Source organism: Ovis aries, chromosome 21 (genome assembly GCF_016772045.2).
Source record: "Ovis aries strain OAR_USU_Benz2616 breed Rambouillet chromosome 21, ARS-UI_Ramb_v3.0, whole genome shotgun sequence".
Lineage (NCBI taxonomy): Eukaryota > Metazoa > Chordata > Mammalia > Artiodactyla > Bovidae > Ovis > Ovis aries.
The window spans coordinates 16,598,231-16,616,496 of NC_056074.1; the positions used below are offsets into that span (position 1 = coordinate 16,598,231).

The 18,266-nt window shown below is 39.5% G+C and overlaps 1 protein-coding gene across 1 annotated transcript in view; it reads left to right on the forward strand.

Annotated features, from left to right (window-relative positions):
* The window catches only part of LOC101117547 (glycerophosphodiester phosphodiesterase domain-containing protein 4-like), a 118,010-nt gene that overhangs the window by 36,809 nt on the left and 62,935 nt on the right, over positions 1–18,266 (forward strand). The window contains exon 10 of the mRNA XM_027960073.2: positions 10,211–10,367. Within this exon, the coding sequence (XP_027815874.2) occupies positions 10,211–10,367 (157 nt within the window). The remainder of the gene's footprint in view (positions 1–10,210; positions 10,368–18,266) is intronic.

The following is an 18,266-nucleotide window of genomic DNA, read 5'->3' on the forward strand; positions in this document are numbered from 1 at the left end:
TATATGTCACTTATAGCTCAATAAAACAAGGGTAAGGAAAACAACTTGGAACATGAGGAATAAAAAAAAGCAAAGGAAAGGGTAAAAAATACATAGGTGGGAACTGCTCTGGTGGTCCAGTGGTTAAGGAGACACTTGCCACTGCAGGGGACACAGTTCGATCCCTGGTCTGGGAAGATCACAGAAACTGTGGATAACTAAGTCTGTGCATCACAACTGTTGAGCCTGCATGCTACAACTAATGAACTATACATGCCTAGAGCTTGTGCTCTGGAACAACAGAATCCACCACAATGAGAAGCATGCCCACCACAAAGAAAAGTAAGCCCACTCCTGAAACTAGAGAAAGCCGTGTGCAGCAACCGAGGCCCAGCCCAGCCAGAAATAATAAATGTATTTTAAAAAGATAAATATTAATAGGTGATTCTTCTATTCCAGAGTTTAAAAATTGTGTTCAGTGGTTAAAGACAAAAGTGATAATATTGTTTGATATATGGGTCTCAATCTATTTTTAGATATTTAAGACATGTATATCATAATGGAAGGAGATTGGGTAAAGGGACCTAAAAAGTATTCAGTTTTCTACACAATACTTGAAGTGGTAGATGGTTGACACTAATAGAATGTGATCTATGGGATATATTTGGAATCTTTGGGGCAACCACAAAATTATACAGAGATACACAGTTGACCCTTGAACAACAGGAGATTGAAGTGCCCTTCAGTTCATTTCATTCACTCAGTCATGTCCAACTCTTTGGAACCCATGGACTGCAGCACGCCAGGCTTCCCTGTTCATTACCAACTCCAGGAGCTTGCTCAAACTCATGTCAATCAAATCCATTTTATCCTCTGTTGTCCCCTTCTCCTCCTGCCTCCGGTCTTTCTCAGCATCAGGGTCTTTTCCAGTGAGTCAGTTCTTCCCATCAGGTGACCAAAGTATTGGAGTTTCAGCTTCAGCATCAGTCTTTCCAATGAATATTCAGGACTGAGTTCCTTTACGATTGACAGGTTTGATCTCCTTGCAGTCCAAGGAACTCTCAAGAGGCTTCCACAACACCACAGTTCAAAAGCATAGGTTCCTTGGTGGTCAACTTTCTTTATGGTCCAACTCTCACATTCATAGATGGCTAATGTAAAAACCATAGCTTTGACTAGATGGACCTTTTTCAGCAAAGTGATGTCTCTGCTTTTTAATATGCTGTCTAGGTTTGTCACAGCTTTTATTCCAAGGAGCAAGCATCTTTTAATTTCCTGGCTTCAGTCACATTCCACAGTGATTTTGAGCCCAAGAAAATAGTCTCTCACTGTTTCCATTGTTTCCCCATCAATTTGCCATGGAGTGATGGGACCAGATGCCAAGATCTTTGTTTTTTGAATGTTGAGTTTTAAGCCAACTCTTTCACTCTCCTCTTCCACTTTCATCAAGAGGCTCTTTAGTTCTTTGCTTTCTGCCATAGGGGTGGTGTCATATGCATATCTGAGATTATTGATATTTCTCCTGGCAATCTTGATTCCAGCTTGTGTTTCATCCAGCTTGGCATTTCACATGATATACTCTGCATATAAGTTAAATAATCAGGGTGATAATATATAGCCTTCACATAATCCTTCCTCAATTTGTAACCAGTTTGCTCTTCCATGTCTGGTTCTAACTTGCTTCTTGACTTGCTTACAGATTTCTCAGCAGGCAGGTACAAAATGAAGCAGGTCAAAAGCTAACAGAGCTTTGCCAAGAGAATGCACTGGTCATAGCAAACACCCTCTTCCAACAACACAAGAGACGACTCCCTACATGGACATCACCAGATTGTCAATATTGAAGTCAGATTGATTATATTCTTTGCAGCCAAAGATGGAGAAGCTCTATACAGTCAGCAAAAGCAAGACTTGGAGCTGACTGTAGCTCAGACCATGAATTCCTTATTGCAAAATTCAGACTTAAATTGAAGAAAGTAGGGAAAACCAGTAGACCATTCAGGGATGACCTGAATCAAACCACTCATGATTGTACAGTGGAATTGACAAATAGATTCAAGGGACTAGATCTGACAGAGTGCCTGAAGAACTATGGATGGAGGTTCATGACATTGCACAGGAGGAACTGATCAAGATCATCCCCAAGAAAAAGAAATGGAGAAAGGGAAAATGGTAGTCTGAGGAAGCCTTACAAATAGCTGTGAAAAGAAGAGAAGCTAAAGGCAAAGAAGAAAAGGAAAGATATACCCATTTAAATGCAGAGTTCCAAAGAATAGCAAGGAAAGATAAGAAAGCCTTCCTCAGTGATCGATGCAAAGAAATAGAGGAAACAACAGAATGGGAAAGATGAGAGACCTCTTCAAGAAAATTAGAGATACCAAGGGAAAATTTTATGCAAAGATGGGAACAATAAAGGACAGAAATGGTATGGACTTACCAGAAGCAAAAGTTATTAAGAAAAGGTGGCAAGAATATACAGAAGAACTATACAAAAAACATCTTCATGACCCGGATAACCATGATGGTATGGTCACTCGCCTAGAGCCAGACATCCTGGAATGCGAAGTCAAGTGGGCCTTAGGAAACATCACTATGAACAAAGCTAGTGAAGGTGATGGAATTCCAGTTGAGCTATTTCAACCTAAAAGATGATGCTGTTGAAGTGCTGCACTCAACATGCCGGCAAATTGGGAAAACTCAGCAGTGGCCATGGGAATGGTAAGGGTCAGTTTTCATTACAATCCCAAAGAAAGGCAATGACAAAGAATGTTCAAACTACTGCACAGTTGCACTCATCTCACATGCTAGCAAAGTAATGCTCAAAATTCTCCAAGCAAGGCTTCAACAGTACCTGAACCGAGAACTACCAGATTAACAAGCTGGATTTAGAAAAGTCAGAGGAACCAGAGATAAATTGCCAACATCCGTTGGTTCATTGAAAAAGCAAGGGAGTTCCAGAAAAACTACTTCTGCTTTATTGACTATGCTGAAGCCTTTGACTATGTGGATCATAACAAGCTGTAAAAAATACTTAAAGAGATGGAATACCAGGCCACCTTACCTGCCTCCTGAGAAATCTGTATGCAAGTCAAGAAGCAGCAGTTAGAACTGGACATGGAACAACTGACTGGTTCCAAATAGGTAAAGGAGTAAATCAAGGCTGTATATTGTCACCCCGCTCATTTAACTTATATGCAGAGTACATCATGCAAAATGCCAAGCTGGATGAGGCACAAGCTGGAATCAAGATTGCCAGGAAAGATAACAATAACCTCAGATACACAGATGACACCACCCTTATGGCAGAAAGCAAAGAAGAACTAAAGAGCTTCTTGATGAAAGTGAAAGAAGACAGTGAAAAAGTTGGCTTTAAACTCAACATTCGTATTTTGATTTTTTTTGGTTTCTTCTGTGATTTGTTTGTTATTCAGCAGCGTGTTGTTCAGCCTCCATATGTTGGAATTTTTAATAGTTTTTCTCCTGTAGTTTAGATCTAATATTACTGCGTTGTGGTCAGAAAAGATGCTTGGAATGATTTCAATTTTTTGAATTTAGCAAGGCTAGATTTATGGCCCAGGGTGTGATCTATCCTGGAGAAGGTTCCGTGTGTTCTTGAGAAAAAGGTGAAATTCATTGTTTTGGGGTGAAATGTCCTATAGATTTCAGAAACGAATGAAAATGAAAACACAATAATCCAAAACCTGTCAGTTCAGTTCAGTCCAGTTAGGTCGCTCAGTCGTGTCCAACTCTTTGCGACCCCATGAATCGCAGCACGCCAGGCCTCCCTGTCCACCATCAACTCCCAGAGTTCACTCAGACTCACGTCCATCGAGTCAGTGATGCCATCCAGCCACCTCATCATCTGTCGTTCCCTCTTCCTCCTGCCCCCAATCCCTCCCAGCATTAGAGTGTTTTCCAATGAGTCAACTCTCCACATCAGGTGGCCAAAGTACTGGAGTTTCAGCTTTAGCATCATTCCTTCCAAAGAAATCCCAGGGCTGATCTCCGTCAGAATGCACTGGTTGGATCTCCTTGCAGTCCAAGGGACTCTCAAGAGTCTTCTCCAACACCACAGTTCAAAAGCACCAATTCTTCGGCGCTCAGCCTTCTTCACAGTCCAACTCTCACATCCATACATGACCACAGGAAAAACCATAGCCTTGACTAGACGGACCTTAGTCGGCAAAGTAATGTCTCTGCTTTTGAATATGCTATCTAGGTTGGTCATAACTTTTCTTCCAAGGAGTAAGCGTCTTTTAATTTCATGGCTGCAAGCACCATCTGCAGTGATTTTGGAGGCCCCAAAAATCAAGTCTGACACTGTTTCCCCTGTTTCCCCATCTATTTCCCATGGAGTGATGGGACTTGGTGCCATGATCTTCGTTTTCTGAATGTTGAGCTTTAAGCCAGCTTTTTCACTCTCCTCTTTTACTTTCTACAAGAGGCTTTTTAGTTCTTCTTCACTTTCTGCCATAAGGGTGGTGTTATCTGCATATCTGAGGTTATTTATATTTCTGCCGGAAATCTGGATTCCAGCTTGTGTTTCTTCCAGTCCAGCGTTTCTCATGATGTACTCTGCATATAAGTTAAATAAGCAGGGTGACAATATACAGCCTTGACGTACTCCTTTTCCTATTTGGAACAGTGGGACACTATAAAAACAGTGCTAAGGGGAAGGATCCTAGCAATACAGGCATACCTCAAGAATCATGAAAAAATTCAAATAAATAACCTACCTCTACACCTAAAGCAACTAGAAAAGGAAGAAATCAAGTACCCGAGGGTTAGTAGAAGGAAAGAAACCTTAAAAATTAGGGCAGAAATAAATGCAAAAGAAACAAAAGAGACTATAGCAAAAATCAACAAAGCCAAAACTGGTTCTTTGAAAGGATAAATAAAATTGACAAACCATTAGCCAGACTCACTTAGAAACAAAGGGAGAAAAATCAAATCAATAAAATTATAAATGAAAATGGGAGATCATAACAGACAACACAGAAATACAAAGGATCATAAGAGACTACTATCAGCAATTATATGCCAATAAAATGGACAACATGGAAGAAATGGACAAATTTTTAGAAAAGTACAGCTTTCCAAAACTGAACCAGGAAGAAATAGAAAATCTTAACAAATCCATCACAAGCATGGAAATTAAAACCATAATCAGAAATCTTCCAGCAAACAAAAGCCCAGGTCCAGATGGCTTCACACCTGAATTCTACCAAAATTTAGAGAAGAGCTAACACCTATCCTCCTCAAACTCTTCGAGAAAATTGCAGAGGAAGGTAAACTTCCAAACTCATTCTATGAAGCCACCATCACCCTAATACCAAAGCCTGACAAAGATGCCACAAAAAAAAGAAAACTACAGGCTAATATCACTGATGAACATAGATGCAAAAATCCTTAACAAAATTCTAGCAATCAGAATCCAACAACACATTAAAAAGATCATACATCATGACCAAATGGGCTTTATCCCAGGGATGCGAGGATTCTTCAATATCTGCAAATCAATCAGTGCAATACACCACATTAACAAATTGAAAAATAAAAGCCATATGATTATCACAATAGATGCAGAGAAAGCCTTTGACAAAATTCAACATCCATTTATGATAAAAATTCTCCAGAATGCAGGAATAGAAGGAACATACCTCAACATAACAAAAGCTATATAAAATTCTCCAGACAGGCTTCAGCACTATGTGAACTGTGAACATCCTGATATTCAAGCTGGTTTTAGAAAAGGCACAGGAACCACAGATCAAATTGCCAACATCTGCTGGATCATGGAAAAAGCAAGAGAGTTCCAGAAAAACATCTATTTCTGATTTATTGACTATGCCAAAGCCTTTGACTGTGTGGATCACAATAAACTGGAAAATTCTGAGAGAGATGGGAATACCAGACCACCTGACCTGCCTCTTGAGAAACCTGTATGCAGGTCAGGAAGCAACAGTTCGAACTGGACATGGAACAACAGACTGGTTCCAAATAGGAAAAGGAGTACGTCAAGGCTGTATATTGTCACCCTGCTTATTTAACTTATATGCAGAGTACATCATGAGAAACGCTGGACTGGAAAAAACACAAGTTGAAATCAAGATTGCTGGAAGAAATATCAATAACCTCAGATATGCAGATGACACCACCGTTATGGCAGAAAGTGTAGAAGAACTAAAAAGCCTCTTGATGAAAGTAAAAGAGGAGAGTGAAAAAGCTGGCTTAAAGCTCAACATTCAGAAAACGAAGATCATGGCATCTGGTCCCATCACTCCATGGGAAATAGATGGGAAACAGTGGAAACAGTGTCAGACTTTATTTTTTTGGGCTCCAAAATCACTGCAGATGGTGCTTGCAGCCATGAAATTAAAAGACTCCTACTCCTTGGAAGAAAAGTTATGACCAATCTAGACAGCATATTGAAAAGCAGATATTACTTTGCTGACTAAGGTCTGTCTAGTCAAGGCTATGGTTTTTCCAGTGGTCATGTATGGATGTGAGAGTTGGACTATGAAGAAGGCTGAGCACCAAAGAACTGATGCTATTGAAATGTGGTGTTGGAGAAGACTCTTGAGAGTCCCTTGGACTGCAAGGAGATCCAATCAGTGCATTCTGAAGGAGATCAGCCCTGGGATTTCTTTGGAAGGAATGATGCTAAAGCTGAAACTCCAGTACTTTGGCCACCTGATGTGGAGAGTTGACTCATTGGAAAAGACTTTGATGCTGGGAGGGATTGGGGGCAGGAGGAGAAGGGGACGACAGAGGATGAGATGGCTGGATGGCATCACTGACTTGATGGACGCAAGTCTGAGTGAACTCTGGGAGTTGGTGATGGACAGGGAGGCCTGGCGTGCTGCGACCATGGGGTCACAAAGAGTCAGACACGACTGAGCGACTGAACTGAACTGAATGACAAACCCACAGCAAACATTATCCTCAATGGTGAAAAATTGAAAGCATTTCCCCTAAAGTCAGGAACAAGACAAGACTGCCCATTCTCACAACTACTATTCAACATAGTTTTGGAAGTTTTTGCCACAGCAATCAGAGCAGAAAAATAAATAAAAGGAATCCAAATTGGAAAAGAAGAAATAAAACTCTGTTTGCAGATGACATGATCCTCTACATAGAAAACCCTGAAGACTCCACCAGAACATTACTAGAACTAATTAATGAATATAGTAAAGTTGCAGGATATAAAATCAACACACAGAAATCTCTTGCACTCCTGTGCACTAATAGTGAGAAAACAGAAAGAGAAATTAAGGAAACAATTCCATTCATCATTGCAACAAAAGAATAAAATACTTAGGAATATATCTACCTAAAGAAACAAAAGACCTATATATAGAAAATTATAAAACACTGGTGAAAGTAATCAAAGAAGACACAAATAGATGGCGAAATATACTGTGTTCATGGATCGGAAGGATCAATATAGTGAAAATGAGTATACTACCCAAAGCAATCTATAGAATCAATGTAATCCCTATCAAGCTACCAGCGGTATTTTTCACAGCGCTAGAACAAATAATTTTACAATTTGTATGGAAATAGAAAAAAAAAAAAACTCGGATAGCCAAACCAATCTCGAGAAAGAAGAATGGAACTGGAGGAATCCACCTGCCTGACTTCAGGCTCTACTACAAAGCCACAGTCATCAAGACAGTATGGTACTGGCACAAAGACAGAAATATAGATCAATGGAACAAAATAGAAAGCCCAGAGATAAATCCACACATCTATGGACACCTTATCTTTGACAAAGGAGGCAAGAATATACAATGGAGAAAAGACAATCTCTTTAACAAGTGGTGCTGGGAAAATTAGTCAACCACCCATAAAAGAATGAAACTAGAACACTTTCTAACACCGCACACAAAAATAAACTCAAAATGGATTAAAGATCTAAACGTAAGACCAGAAACTACTAAACTCCTAGAGAAAGACATAGGCAAAACACTCTCTGACATAAACTACAGCAGGATCCTCTATGACCCACCTCCCAGAATATCGGAAATAAAAGGAAAAATAAACAAATGGGACCTAATTAAAATTAAAAGCTTCTGCACAACAAAGGAAACTATAAGCAAGGTGAAAAGACAGCCTTCAGAATGGGAGAAAATAATAGCAAATGAAGAAATGGACAAAGAATTAATCTCAAAAATATACAAGCAACTCCTGCAGCTCAATTCCAGAAAAATAAATGACCCAATCAAAAAGTGGGGAGAAGAACTAAACAGACATTTCTCCAAAGAAGACATACAGATGGCTAACAAACGTATGAAAAGATGCTCAACATCACTCATTCTCAGAGAAACGCAAATCAAAACCACAATGAGGTACCATTTCACACCAGTCAGAATGGCTGTGATCCAAAAGTCTACAAGCAATAAATGCTGGAGAGGGTGTGGAGAAAAGGGAACCCTCTTACACTGTTGGTGGGAATGCAAATTAGTACAGCCTCTATGGAGAACAGTGTGGAAATTCCTTAAACAACTGAAATAGACCTGCCATATGACCCAGCAATCCCACTGCTGGGCATACACACCGAGGAAACCAGAATTGAAAGAGACACATGTACCCCAATGTTCATCTAGCACTGTTTATAATAGCCAGGATGTGGAAGCAACCTAGATGTCCATCAGCAGACGAATGGATAAAAAGCTGTGGTATATATACACAATGGAGTGTTACTCAGCCATTAAAAAGAATACATTTGAATCAGTTCTAATGAAGTGGATGAAACTGGAGCCGATTATACAGAGTGAACTAAGCCAGAAAGAAAAACGCCAATACAGTATACTAACACATATATATGGAATTTAGAAAGATGGTAACGATAACCCTGTATGCAAGACAGCAAAAGAGAGATGTATAGAACAGTCTTTTGGACTCTGTGGGAGACGGCAAGGGTGGGATGGTTTGGGAGAATGGCATTGAAACATGTATATTATCATATGTGAAACAAATCGCCAGTCCAGGTTCGATGCATGATACAGGGTGCTCTGGGCTGGTGCACTGGGATGACCCAGAGGGATGGGATGGGGAGGGAGGTGGGAGGGGGTTTAGGATTGGTAACACACATACACCTGTGGCAGGTTCATGTCATGTACGGCAAAACCAATATAATATTGTAAAGTAATTAGCCATCAATTATAATAAATAAATTTGTATTAAAAAAGAAAAAAAAAACCCTCAGCATTCAGAAGACTAAGGTTATGGCATCCAGTTCCATCACTTCATGGCAAATAGATAGGGAAATAATGGAAACTGTGACTAACTTTAGTTTTGGAGGTTCCAAAATCACTGCAGATGGTGACTGCAGCCTTGAAATTAAAAAGATGCTTGCTCCTTGGAAGAAAAGCTATGACCATCTTAGAGAGCATATTAAAAAGCAGAGACATTAATTTGCCTACAAAGGTCTGTCTAGTCAAAGCTATGGTTTTTCCAGTAGTCATGTATGGATGTGAGAGTTGTACTATAAAGAAAGCTGAGTGCCAAAGTATTGATGTTTTTGAACTGTGGTGTTGGAGAAGACTCTTGAGAGTCCCTTGGACTGCAAGGAGATCCAACCAGTGTATCCTAAAGGAAATTGGTCCTAAATATTCATTGGAAGGACTGATGCTGAAGCTTAAACTCTAATACTTTGGTCACCTGAGGTGAAGAACTGACTCACTGGAAAAGACCCTGATCCTGGGAAAGATTGAAGGCAGGAGGAGAAGGGGCAACAGAGGATGAGATGGTTGGATGGCATCACCAACTGGATGGACATGCCTTTTAAGTTCATTCCAGGAGTTTGTGATATGCAGGGAGTCCTGTCATGCTGCAGTCCATGGGTTTGCAAAGAGTCGGATAGGACTGAGTGACTGAACTGAACTTGTTCGTATGGCCCCAGGGAGCACAGGGCCTTACCTCATCCCTACCCTACTTACTTACTCTCAAGCCATACCTTTTTCTTCATTCTAACAATCCCTGGATAGGGAAGCTACACTTTCACCTTAAATAATATGATATTTACAAAGCCCAAAAAGAGATCCCTAGGGCAGAAAAATACTGATATCATGTGAATTATTGGCACTTAGTCCTTTGTTGTGATATGGGAGGGAGTAAGGAACCTTAGTTAGACTTTTGACCTTGATGGGCTTTCTGAGAACTCTGTCTGCCAAGTTGACTGTATTCTGCCAATTCTCCCATTTTCCCTTTCTCCCCATGCCTACAGTTTTGATGGGGTGCCTTTTCTCATGCATGACTATGACTTGACAAGAACAACCAATATAAAGGAGGTCCTGCCAAATGCCTCCAGTAGACACCCTTCCTTGTTTCAATGGAGTTTCCTGACGACTCTGAATGCAGGCAAATGGTTTTCAGATGCATGGGTAAGATGCATTTCCCAGGTCAAAAAACTGAATCCTTTTATTACACATGGTCACACACTCTCCTAGAAATAAATACACTATGTACAGTATAATTTTGATGCCCTTGTGAGGTGGTACTACCTGAGAGAATTGGAGAAGGTCATGCAAAGTTATCATTTGATCTGAAAGAAGATTATTGCTGAGGGGAACCATGGGCAATAATGGTGGTTTGTCTCATATATTACAGTAGACTGGAGCAAGAAGGTATGTAGTGTGTGTGTGTGTCTTTATGAAAGAGGAAAGGAAAGGTGAAGGGAGGGAGAGAGAGACAAAAGTAGAGGTACAGAGGAGACTGGATATACACTGGGAAAATAATCAGAAAAAAGTTATGAGGAGAATATCAGTTCAGTTCAATTCAGTCACTCAGTCATGTCCGACTCTTTGTGACCCCATGAATCGCAGCAACCAGGCCTCGCTGTCCATCACCATCTCCCGGAATTCCACTCAAACCTACGTCCATTGAGTCAGTGATGCAATCCAGCCATCTCATCCTCTGTCATCCCCTTTTCCTCCTGCCCCCAATCCCTCCCAGCATCAGAGTCTTTTCCAATGAGTCAACTCTTTGCATGAGGTGGCCAAAGTACTGGAGTTTCAGCTTTAGCATCATTGTTTCCAAAGAACACCCAGGACTCATCTTTAGAATGCACTGGTTGGATCTCCTTGCAGTCCAAGGGACTCTCAAGAGTCTTCTCCAACACCACAGATCAAAAGCATCAATTCTTCAGCACTCAGCTTTCTTCACAGTCCAAATCTCACATCCATACATGACCACTGGAAAAACCATAGCCTTGACTAGACAGACCTTTGTTCTCAAAGTAATGTCTCTGCTTTCCATATGCTATCTAGGTTGGTCATAACTTTTCTTCCAAGGAGTAAGCGTCTTTTAATTTCATGGCTGTAATCACCATCTGCAGTGATTTTGGAGCCCAGAAAGATAAAGTCTGACACTGTTTCCACTGTATGCCCATCTATTTCCCATGAAGTTCTGGGACCAGATGCTATGGTCTTCATTTTCTGAATGTTGAGCTTTAAGCCAGCTTTTTCACTCTCCTCTTTCACTTTCATCAAGAGGCTTTTTAGTTCCTCTTCACTTTCTGCCATAAGGGTGGTGTCATCTGCATATCTGAGGTTATTGATATTTCTCCCGGCAATCTTGATTCGAACTTGTGCTTCTTCCAGCCCAGCATTCTTCATGATGTAGTCTGCATATAAGTTAAATAAGCAGGGTGACAATATACAGCCTTGACGTACTCCTTTTCCTATTTGGAACCAGTCTGTTGTTCCATGTCTAGTTCTAACTGTTGCTTCCTGGCCTGCATACAGGTTCCTCAAGAGGCAGGTCAGGTGGTCTGGTATTACCATCTCTTGAAGAATTTTCCACAGTTTATTGTGATCCACACAGTCAAAGGCTTTGGCATAGTCAATAAGGCTGAAATAGATTTTTTCTGAAACTCTGTTGCTTTTTCGATGATTCAGTGGATGTTGGCAATTTGATATCTTGTTCCTCTGCCTTTTCTAAAACCAGATTGAACATCTGGAAGTTCATGGTTCACGTATTGCTGAAGCCTGGCTTGGAGAATTTTGAGCATTACTTTACTAGCACGTGAGATGAGTGCAATTGTGTGGTAGTTTGAGCATTCTTTGGCATTGCCTTTCTTTGGGATTGGAATGAAAACTGACCTTTTCCAGTCCTGTGGCCACTGCTGAGTTTTCCAAATTTGTTGGCATATTGAGTACAGCACTGTCACAGCATCATCTTTCAGGATTTGAAATAGCTCAACTGGAATTCCATCACCTCCACTAGCTTTGTTCGTAGTGATGCTTTCTACGGCCCACTTAACTTCACATTCCAGGATGTCTGGCTCTTGGTGAGTGATTATACCATTGTGATTATCTTGGTCATGAAGATTTTTTTTTGTACAGTTCTTCCGTGTATTCTTGCCACCTCTTCTTAATATCTTCTGCTTCTGTTAGGTCCATACCATTTCTGTCCTTTATCGAGCCCATCTTTGCATGAAATATTCCCTTGGTATCTCTAATTTCCTTGAAGAGATCTCTAGTCTTTCCCATTCTGTTCTTTTCCTCTATTTCTTTGCATTGATCACTGAGGAAGGCTTTCTTATCTCTTCTTGCTATTCTTTGGAACTGTGCATTCAGATGCTTATATCTTTCCTTTTCTCCTTTGTTTTTCACTTCTCTTCTTTTCACAGCTATTTGTAAGGCCTCCCCAAACAGCCATTTTGCTTTTTTTGCATTTCTTTTCCATGGGGATGGTCTTGATCCCTGTCTCCTGTACAATGTCACAAACCTCATTCCATAGTTCATCAGGCACTCTATCTATCAGATCTAGGCTTAAATCTATTTATCACTTCTACTGTATAATCATAAGTGATTTGATTTAGGTCATTCCTGAATGGTCTAGTGGTTTTCCCCACTTTCTTCAATTTAAGTCTGAATTTGGCAATATGGATTTCATGATCTGAGCCACAGTCATCTCCCAGTCTTGTTTTTGCTGACTGTATAGAGCTTCTCCATCTTTGGCTGCAAAGAATATAATCAATCTGATTTTGGTGTTGACCATCTGGTGATGTCCATGTGTAGTCTTCTCTTGTGTTTTTGGCAGAGGGTGTTTGCTATGACCAGTACGTTCTCTTGGCAAAATTCTCTTAGCCTTTGCCCTGCTTCATTCTATATTCCAAGGCCAAATTTGCCTGTTACTCCAGGTGTTTCTTGACTTCCTACTTTTGCATTCCAGTCCTCTATAATGAAAAGGATATCTTTCTTGGGTATTTGTTCTAAAACGTCTTGTAAGTCTTCATAGAACCGTTCAACTTCAGCTTCTTCAACATTACTGGTTGGGGTATAGACTTGGATTACTGTGATACTGAATGGTTTACTTTGGAAATGAACAGAGATCATTCTGTCGTTTTTGAGATTGCATACAAGTACTGCATTGGATATGAGGAAAATATAGCAGTGTGTAAATAAGACCGTTTAGAGTTATCCTGAATATTTTAAAGTGGGTAAAAAAGTCACGCCTGTCATTTCAAGATAGTTTAAGAAAAAACAAGTGACATTTTCCAGGTTATCATATGTTTACAGGGAATCCATGCAACCTAGGTTTTACCAATCAGATATACTCATTTTGAGTCTTTGATTTTGACAACAAATATCTGAGGAAGACAGACAGCAGACATTCATATTGCTAGCACCTATGGAAACAGAGCTACAATACTTGAGGGTCAGCTGTGGTAATAGCTCTCTTATTACATAATTGTGTACTTAGGAAAGTAAACCTTCAGATAATTTTGTTTATTATCTAGGTGGAATGGATTTTTATTTATATTACATGTTAATCCTGAAGACTGACTTGATCCTTTTTCATGTTAAAAAAGGGACAAGTTAAGACTTAGGTAAAGAGAAATTATCCACCTCAAAGTCATTCTGTTAACAAGTATTACTATAAGGGACAGCTAAATGTTGGTTTATAATGAGTGTATCACCTCAGAATACTTATTCTCATATGAGTATATAGCCTACAAATGCTGTTTGCATGTGTGAAATAGTGGTATCCATCTGATATACTAGGTTTCTGTGTGTGTGTTTAGGCTCTGTATATAAATCTCATCATACATGAATGAATAGAACATACAGACTTGAGAGGCTTCTTTAGCATGTATAATGTACATAGGCTTAGTTTGCCATATAGGAAACTCTTCTCTTGTATCTCAGCTCGTAAAGAATCCACCCACAATGTGGGAGACCTGGGTTCAATCCCTGGGTTAGGAAGATTTCCTGGAGAAGGGAAAGGCTACCCCTGGAGAATTCCATGGTCTGTATAGACCATGGTTCACAAAGAGTCAGACATGACTGAGCGACTTTCACTAGTTTGCCATAGGTAATGTTTTAACAAACATGTATTCCAAATGAAAAGGCCGTTATTAATCTGATGTGTAATGTATGGTTTGTGAAAGTCTTATTGTAAGTGATGGAATTGGATATGTTGTTATAAAGTTTTGTTTATTTTATAGGATTAATAGTTTTATTTTAGCTTGTTTAGGTGGTAAGTTTACAGTGTTTAGTTTCTCAATTATTCTGGTTACTGAAGGTATCTGAAAGCTTGACTTCAAATATGATTATCTAGGAGGCTTTATTTTTAGGTTTCATAGTAGAGCTTTCTTTGATTCCATGTTGTGCAGGCAGGAAGTCAAGGTGGTGTTGGCACATGATTTAAAAGATTTGGATATTTGGATAATTTTTCGTAGTAAAGAAATTGGTTTTGTTTGTGAAGGTTTTTCTGGTTGTTCTTTATTGGTTGGGTATGGTTATGGATTGATGGTGGTGGTGAGTTGATTATTATTTGTCAGTATAATTACTATTCTTGAGATTACTTGTGAAAATTAAATACCTAATCTGATCTATAATGAAATAAAAATAGATACTGAAGTTCTGGGAGTTGTCCCTGGAAGCTCAGCTGAGTTCCTATTTTTTAGTAAAACCAACCTTTGTGTGGAATATTTTCATATCCTTTTGTGAAAGGATAAATCTCAAGATTACAGAGGAATTACTTGAGAAATTTATCTCATGCATAAAGATAATGAACTAGGTACAAGTTTTATTTAGCACATTAATATGGAAACAAACACGATGACGAAACCCAGTCAACAGAAAAGTGAGAAACCAACATGCAAAATTCTCAGTGCAACAAAGAAGTGCTAAGAATTGCATTGCTAAGTTGAATACAAACCTAGTGTATTATTTCAGTTAATATACTCTGTGACAATAAAACTTAATTTTAGAGTTGTCTTCTCTATGAAAACTCATTTGCATCTCTACTAGACAAAAATCCTGTCCTCTTTTATCAGTTTTCTAGAAGTCAACATCTAACTTTATATTGTAAATCAGTTCAGTTCAGTTCAGTCGCTCAGTCATGTCCGATTCTTCACAACCCCATGAACTGCAGCATGCCAGGCCTGCCTGTCCATCACCAACTCCCAGAGTTTACTCAAACTCATGTCCATTGAGTTGGTGATGCCATCCAACCATCTCATCCTCTGTCATCCCCTTCTCCTGCCTTCAATCTTTCCCAGCATCAGGGTCTTTTCCAGTGAGTCAGTTCTTTGCATCAGGTAGCCAAAGTATTGGACACAGAAATTCAAAGAAAGGCACATTCCCATAAGAATCAGATGATCTTTAGGTGTGCATGTTAAACAGTGTGCTACAATGATACTGGAGGGTTCAACGATGAACTTATGCTTCATTTCTGAGTTTTGAAAATTTAGGTTCCCTCTTGTGCTCATAAATAACCTCTGTAGATTATTTAGAGGAGGGTCTTATTGTGATTTTGTGTTATTTAACCTTATTAATTTGTATCCAGTGCAGTTTAAAGGATCAGTTAATACACATAAGGTTTATTGTTGTATAATCAGCAAATCTTGATTCAGATTGTGTTGAATAACTATTAAGCTTAATAAATGAGGTTCTGTCTAGAGCATGTATAGGGAGTCTAGAATTTCATTTTAAATAGTCCCTACTGTTCCAGACTCTTATTCTTACTACAACTTGAGAAGTTCACTTGAATCAGGTTTCACATATATACCTACAAATATGGGCAACTTTCTCTCTCCTGTTCCTGGTAATCAGTGATCTTTCTTCCTACTGTAATACTGGGATAGAGTACAACAAGGGACACCAAACTGTTTGCCTAGGAAAGCTGTAGGCTTTGATTCCAAATACCAATTATGCATGTGTCCTTAGTGGGGACTGGTAGCTTGTTCTTGCAGATTGAATGACATGTATTCTCAAATATGATCCTTCAGTTATGACCTTGATGACACAATCAATTTTTCCAATTGTGTCCAACTGGGAATTGCCAACTCCTGGTGTAAAGGAGTACATATTTTCAGCTTTTGCAAAAGACTGCATTGCCATGAAACATAGTGGCTCAGTAAAAACAAATTTTACCTGAATTCAGAGGTGTGGTGAGAACAAGTTGCTAAATAAAAGAATGTTTTGCACAAGTGTAACAGAAAAAAATGTCAAAGGAGAATGGGTTTTCTCATACACCCATGAGGAAGTAGACTGTTTAAAAGAGTACTAACAGGGAATCTCCACCTGGTGGTACAGTAGTTAGGACTCAGCACTTTCAGTGCTGAAGGCCTGGGTTAAGTCCCTAGTCAGGGAACGAACATCCCACAAGTCACATGATGTGGCCAAATAAGAAAGGAGTACCAACAATTTCCAAAAAGAAAAAATGAATATACATGATTAGATTGCCCTCATCAGTTTGTTCAATCTGGTGTAGGTAATGTCCTACTGTATCTAGGGTTATCAGTGTACTTCTGGGGAGTTATCTGCTCTTCTCTAAAATTTAATCTTGGAAATTCTGACTCAGTCCCCTGATCAGTTGGATTGGTATCTAATTGAGGTGTCAGTGTCAGCTGTCACTAGGAAAGCTGCTTCCATGAGTTTCTTCCTTGCATGTCAGGAGATAAGAGAGTATCTGCAAGGTCCCCTCAAACATGATTTTGAGGTTAACTTCTATTTCTGTTCTGTATCATGTAGGAAAAACCTTCAGATGAACATGGGAATAAAGCAGAAATCACATGATAATTAAAATTAATTTGATTATTATATGATACTAAATAGCAGTGTCAGAAAGGAGAATAAAATAGTCTACTAATAGGCTATAATGCATAACTGTTTTCAAAAGATTTGGTCTGTTTCTCTTTCCCTTAAGAGTAAGAACATGTTGTGACTTTTGTCTTGGTTCAATGGTTGAGACTTTATGCTTCCAATACAGGGGACACAGGTTCAGTCCCTGGTCAAGGAACTAAGATCCTGCATTCCACTCAGCACCCCCACCCACCCAAAAAGGAAGATCATATTATGGGCATTGAACAGCTCTCCTGGTACTTCCAATCCATTCTTTATTACATTAAAAAAATTTTCCATCTCTGAAATGTATTTCTATTGTCATTTTACCTGCACAGTATTAACTAGGAATTTAAAATTTTCCTTTTTAACAACTCCTCCTATATTGAGGGCTTAATGCACAATGTTGAGCTATATATGAAGCATGGACATTTCTACTTCTAGCCATGACTATTTGCATGTGCTGGTTGTATTCTCCTGCCTTAAACAACTAGAAAATTAAACCAAAGAGCTTAAGTAGTCATTCTCAGATACTGGGCAACAATCAGTGCAGAACTGTGATCCATGAGGGAAGGGAATACTAGGAGAGCCTTATAATTGCCCTCGTGTTTTGCCTGGATGTACTTTCCAGGTCTTATAGCAGGAGGACCCTAAGCAAAGGATAGCTGTCTTGTGGATTTGAGGAGAAAGAGATTGGATTTTTGGGAGATCAGAGTGTCTGGAATTTTGAGGGATGAAGTTCAAAAGTGAGAAAGCTTTCCAGAGAAAGGCTTCTAGAAATCTGCATGGGACTGGCTTGAGTCTGTTGTTAGTATCTATGAGACACAGAAGTAGGGTGAAGTTCTACAAGGCTGGTCAAAGTACTAATAGGGAGCTTTTATCTGAACCATTCTAAGAACATACGGTTATGAGAGCTGGACTGTAAAGAAGTCAGAACACCAAAGAATTGATGCCTTTGAACTGTGGTACTGGAGAAGACTCCAGCAAGGAGATCAAACCAGTCAGTCTTAAGGGAAATCTACCCTGAATATTCACTGGAATGACTGATGCTGAAGCTGAAGCTCCAGTATATTGGTCATCTGATGCAAATAGATGACTTACTGGAAAAGTCCCTGATGTTGGGAAAGATCGAGGGCAGAAGGAAAAGAGGGCATCAGAGGACGAGATGGCTGGATGGCGTCACTGATGCAATGAACATGAACTTGG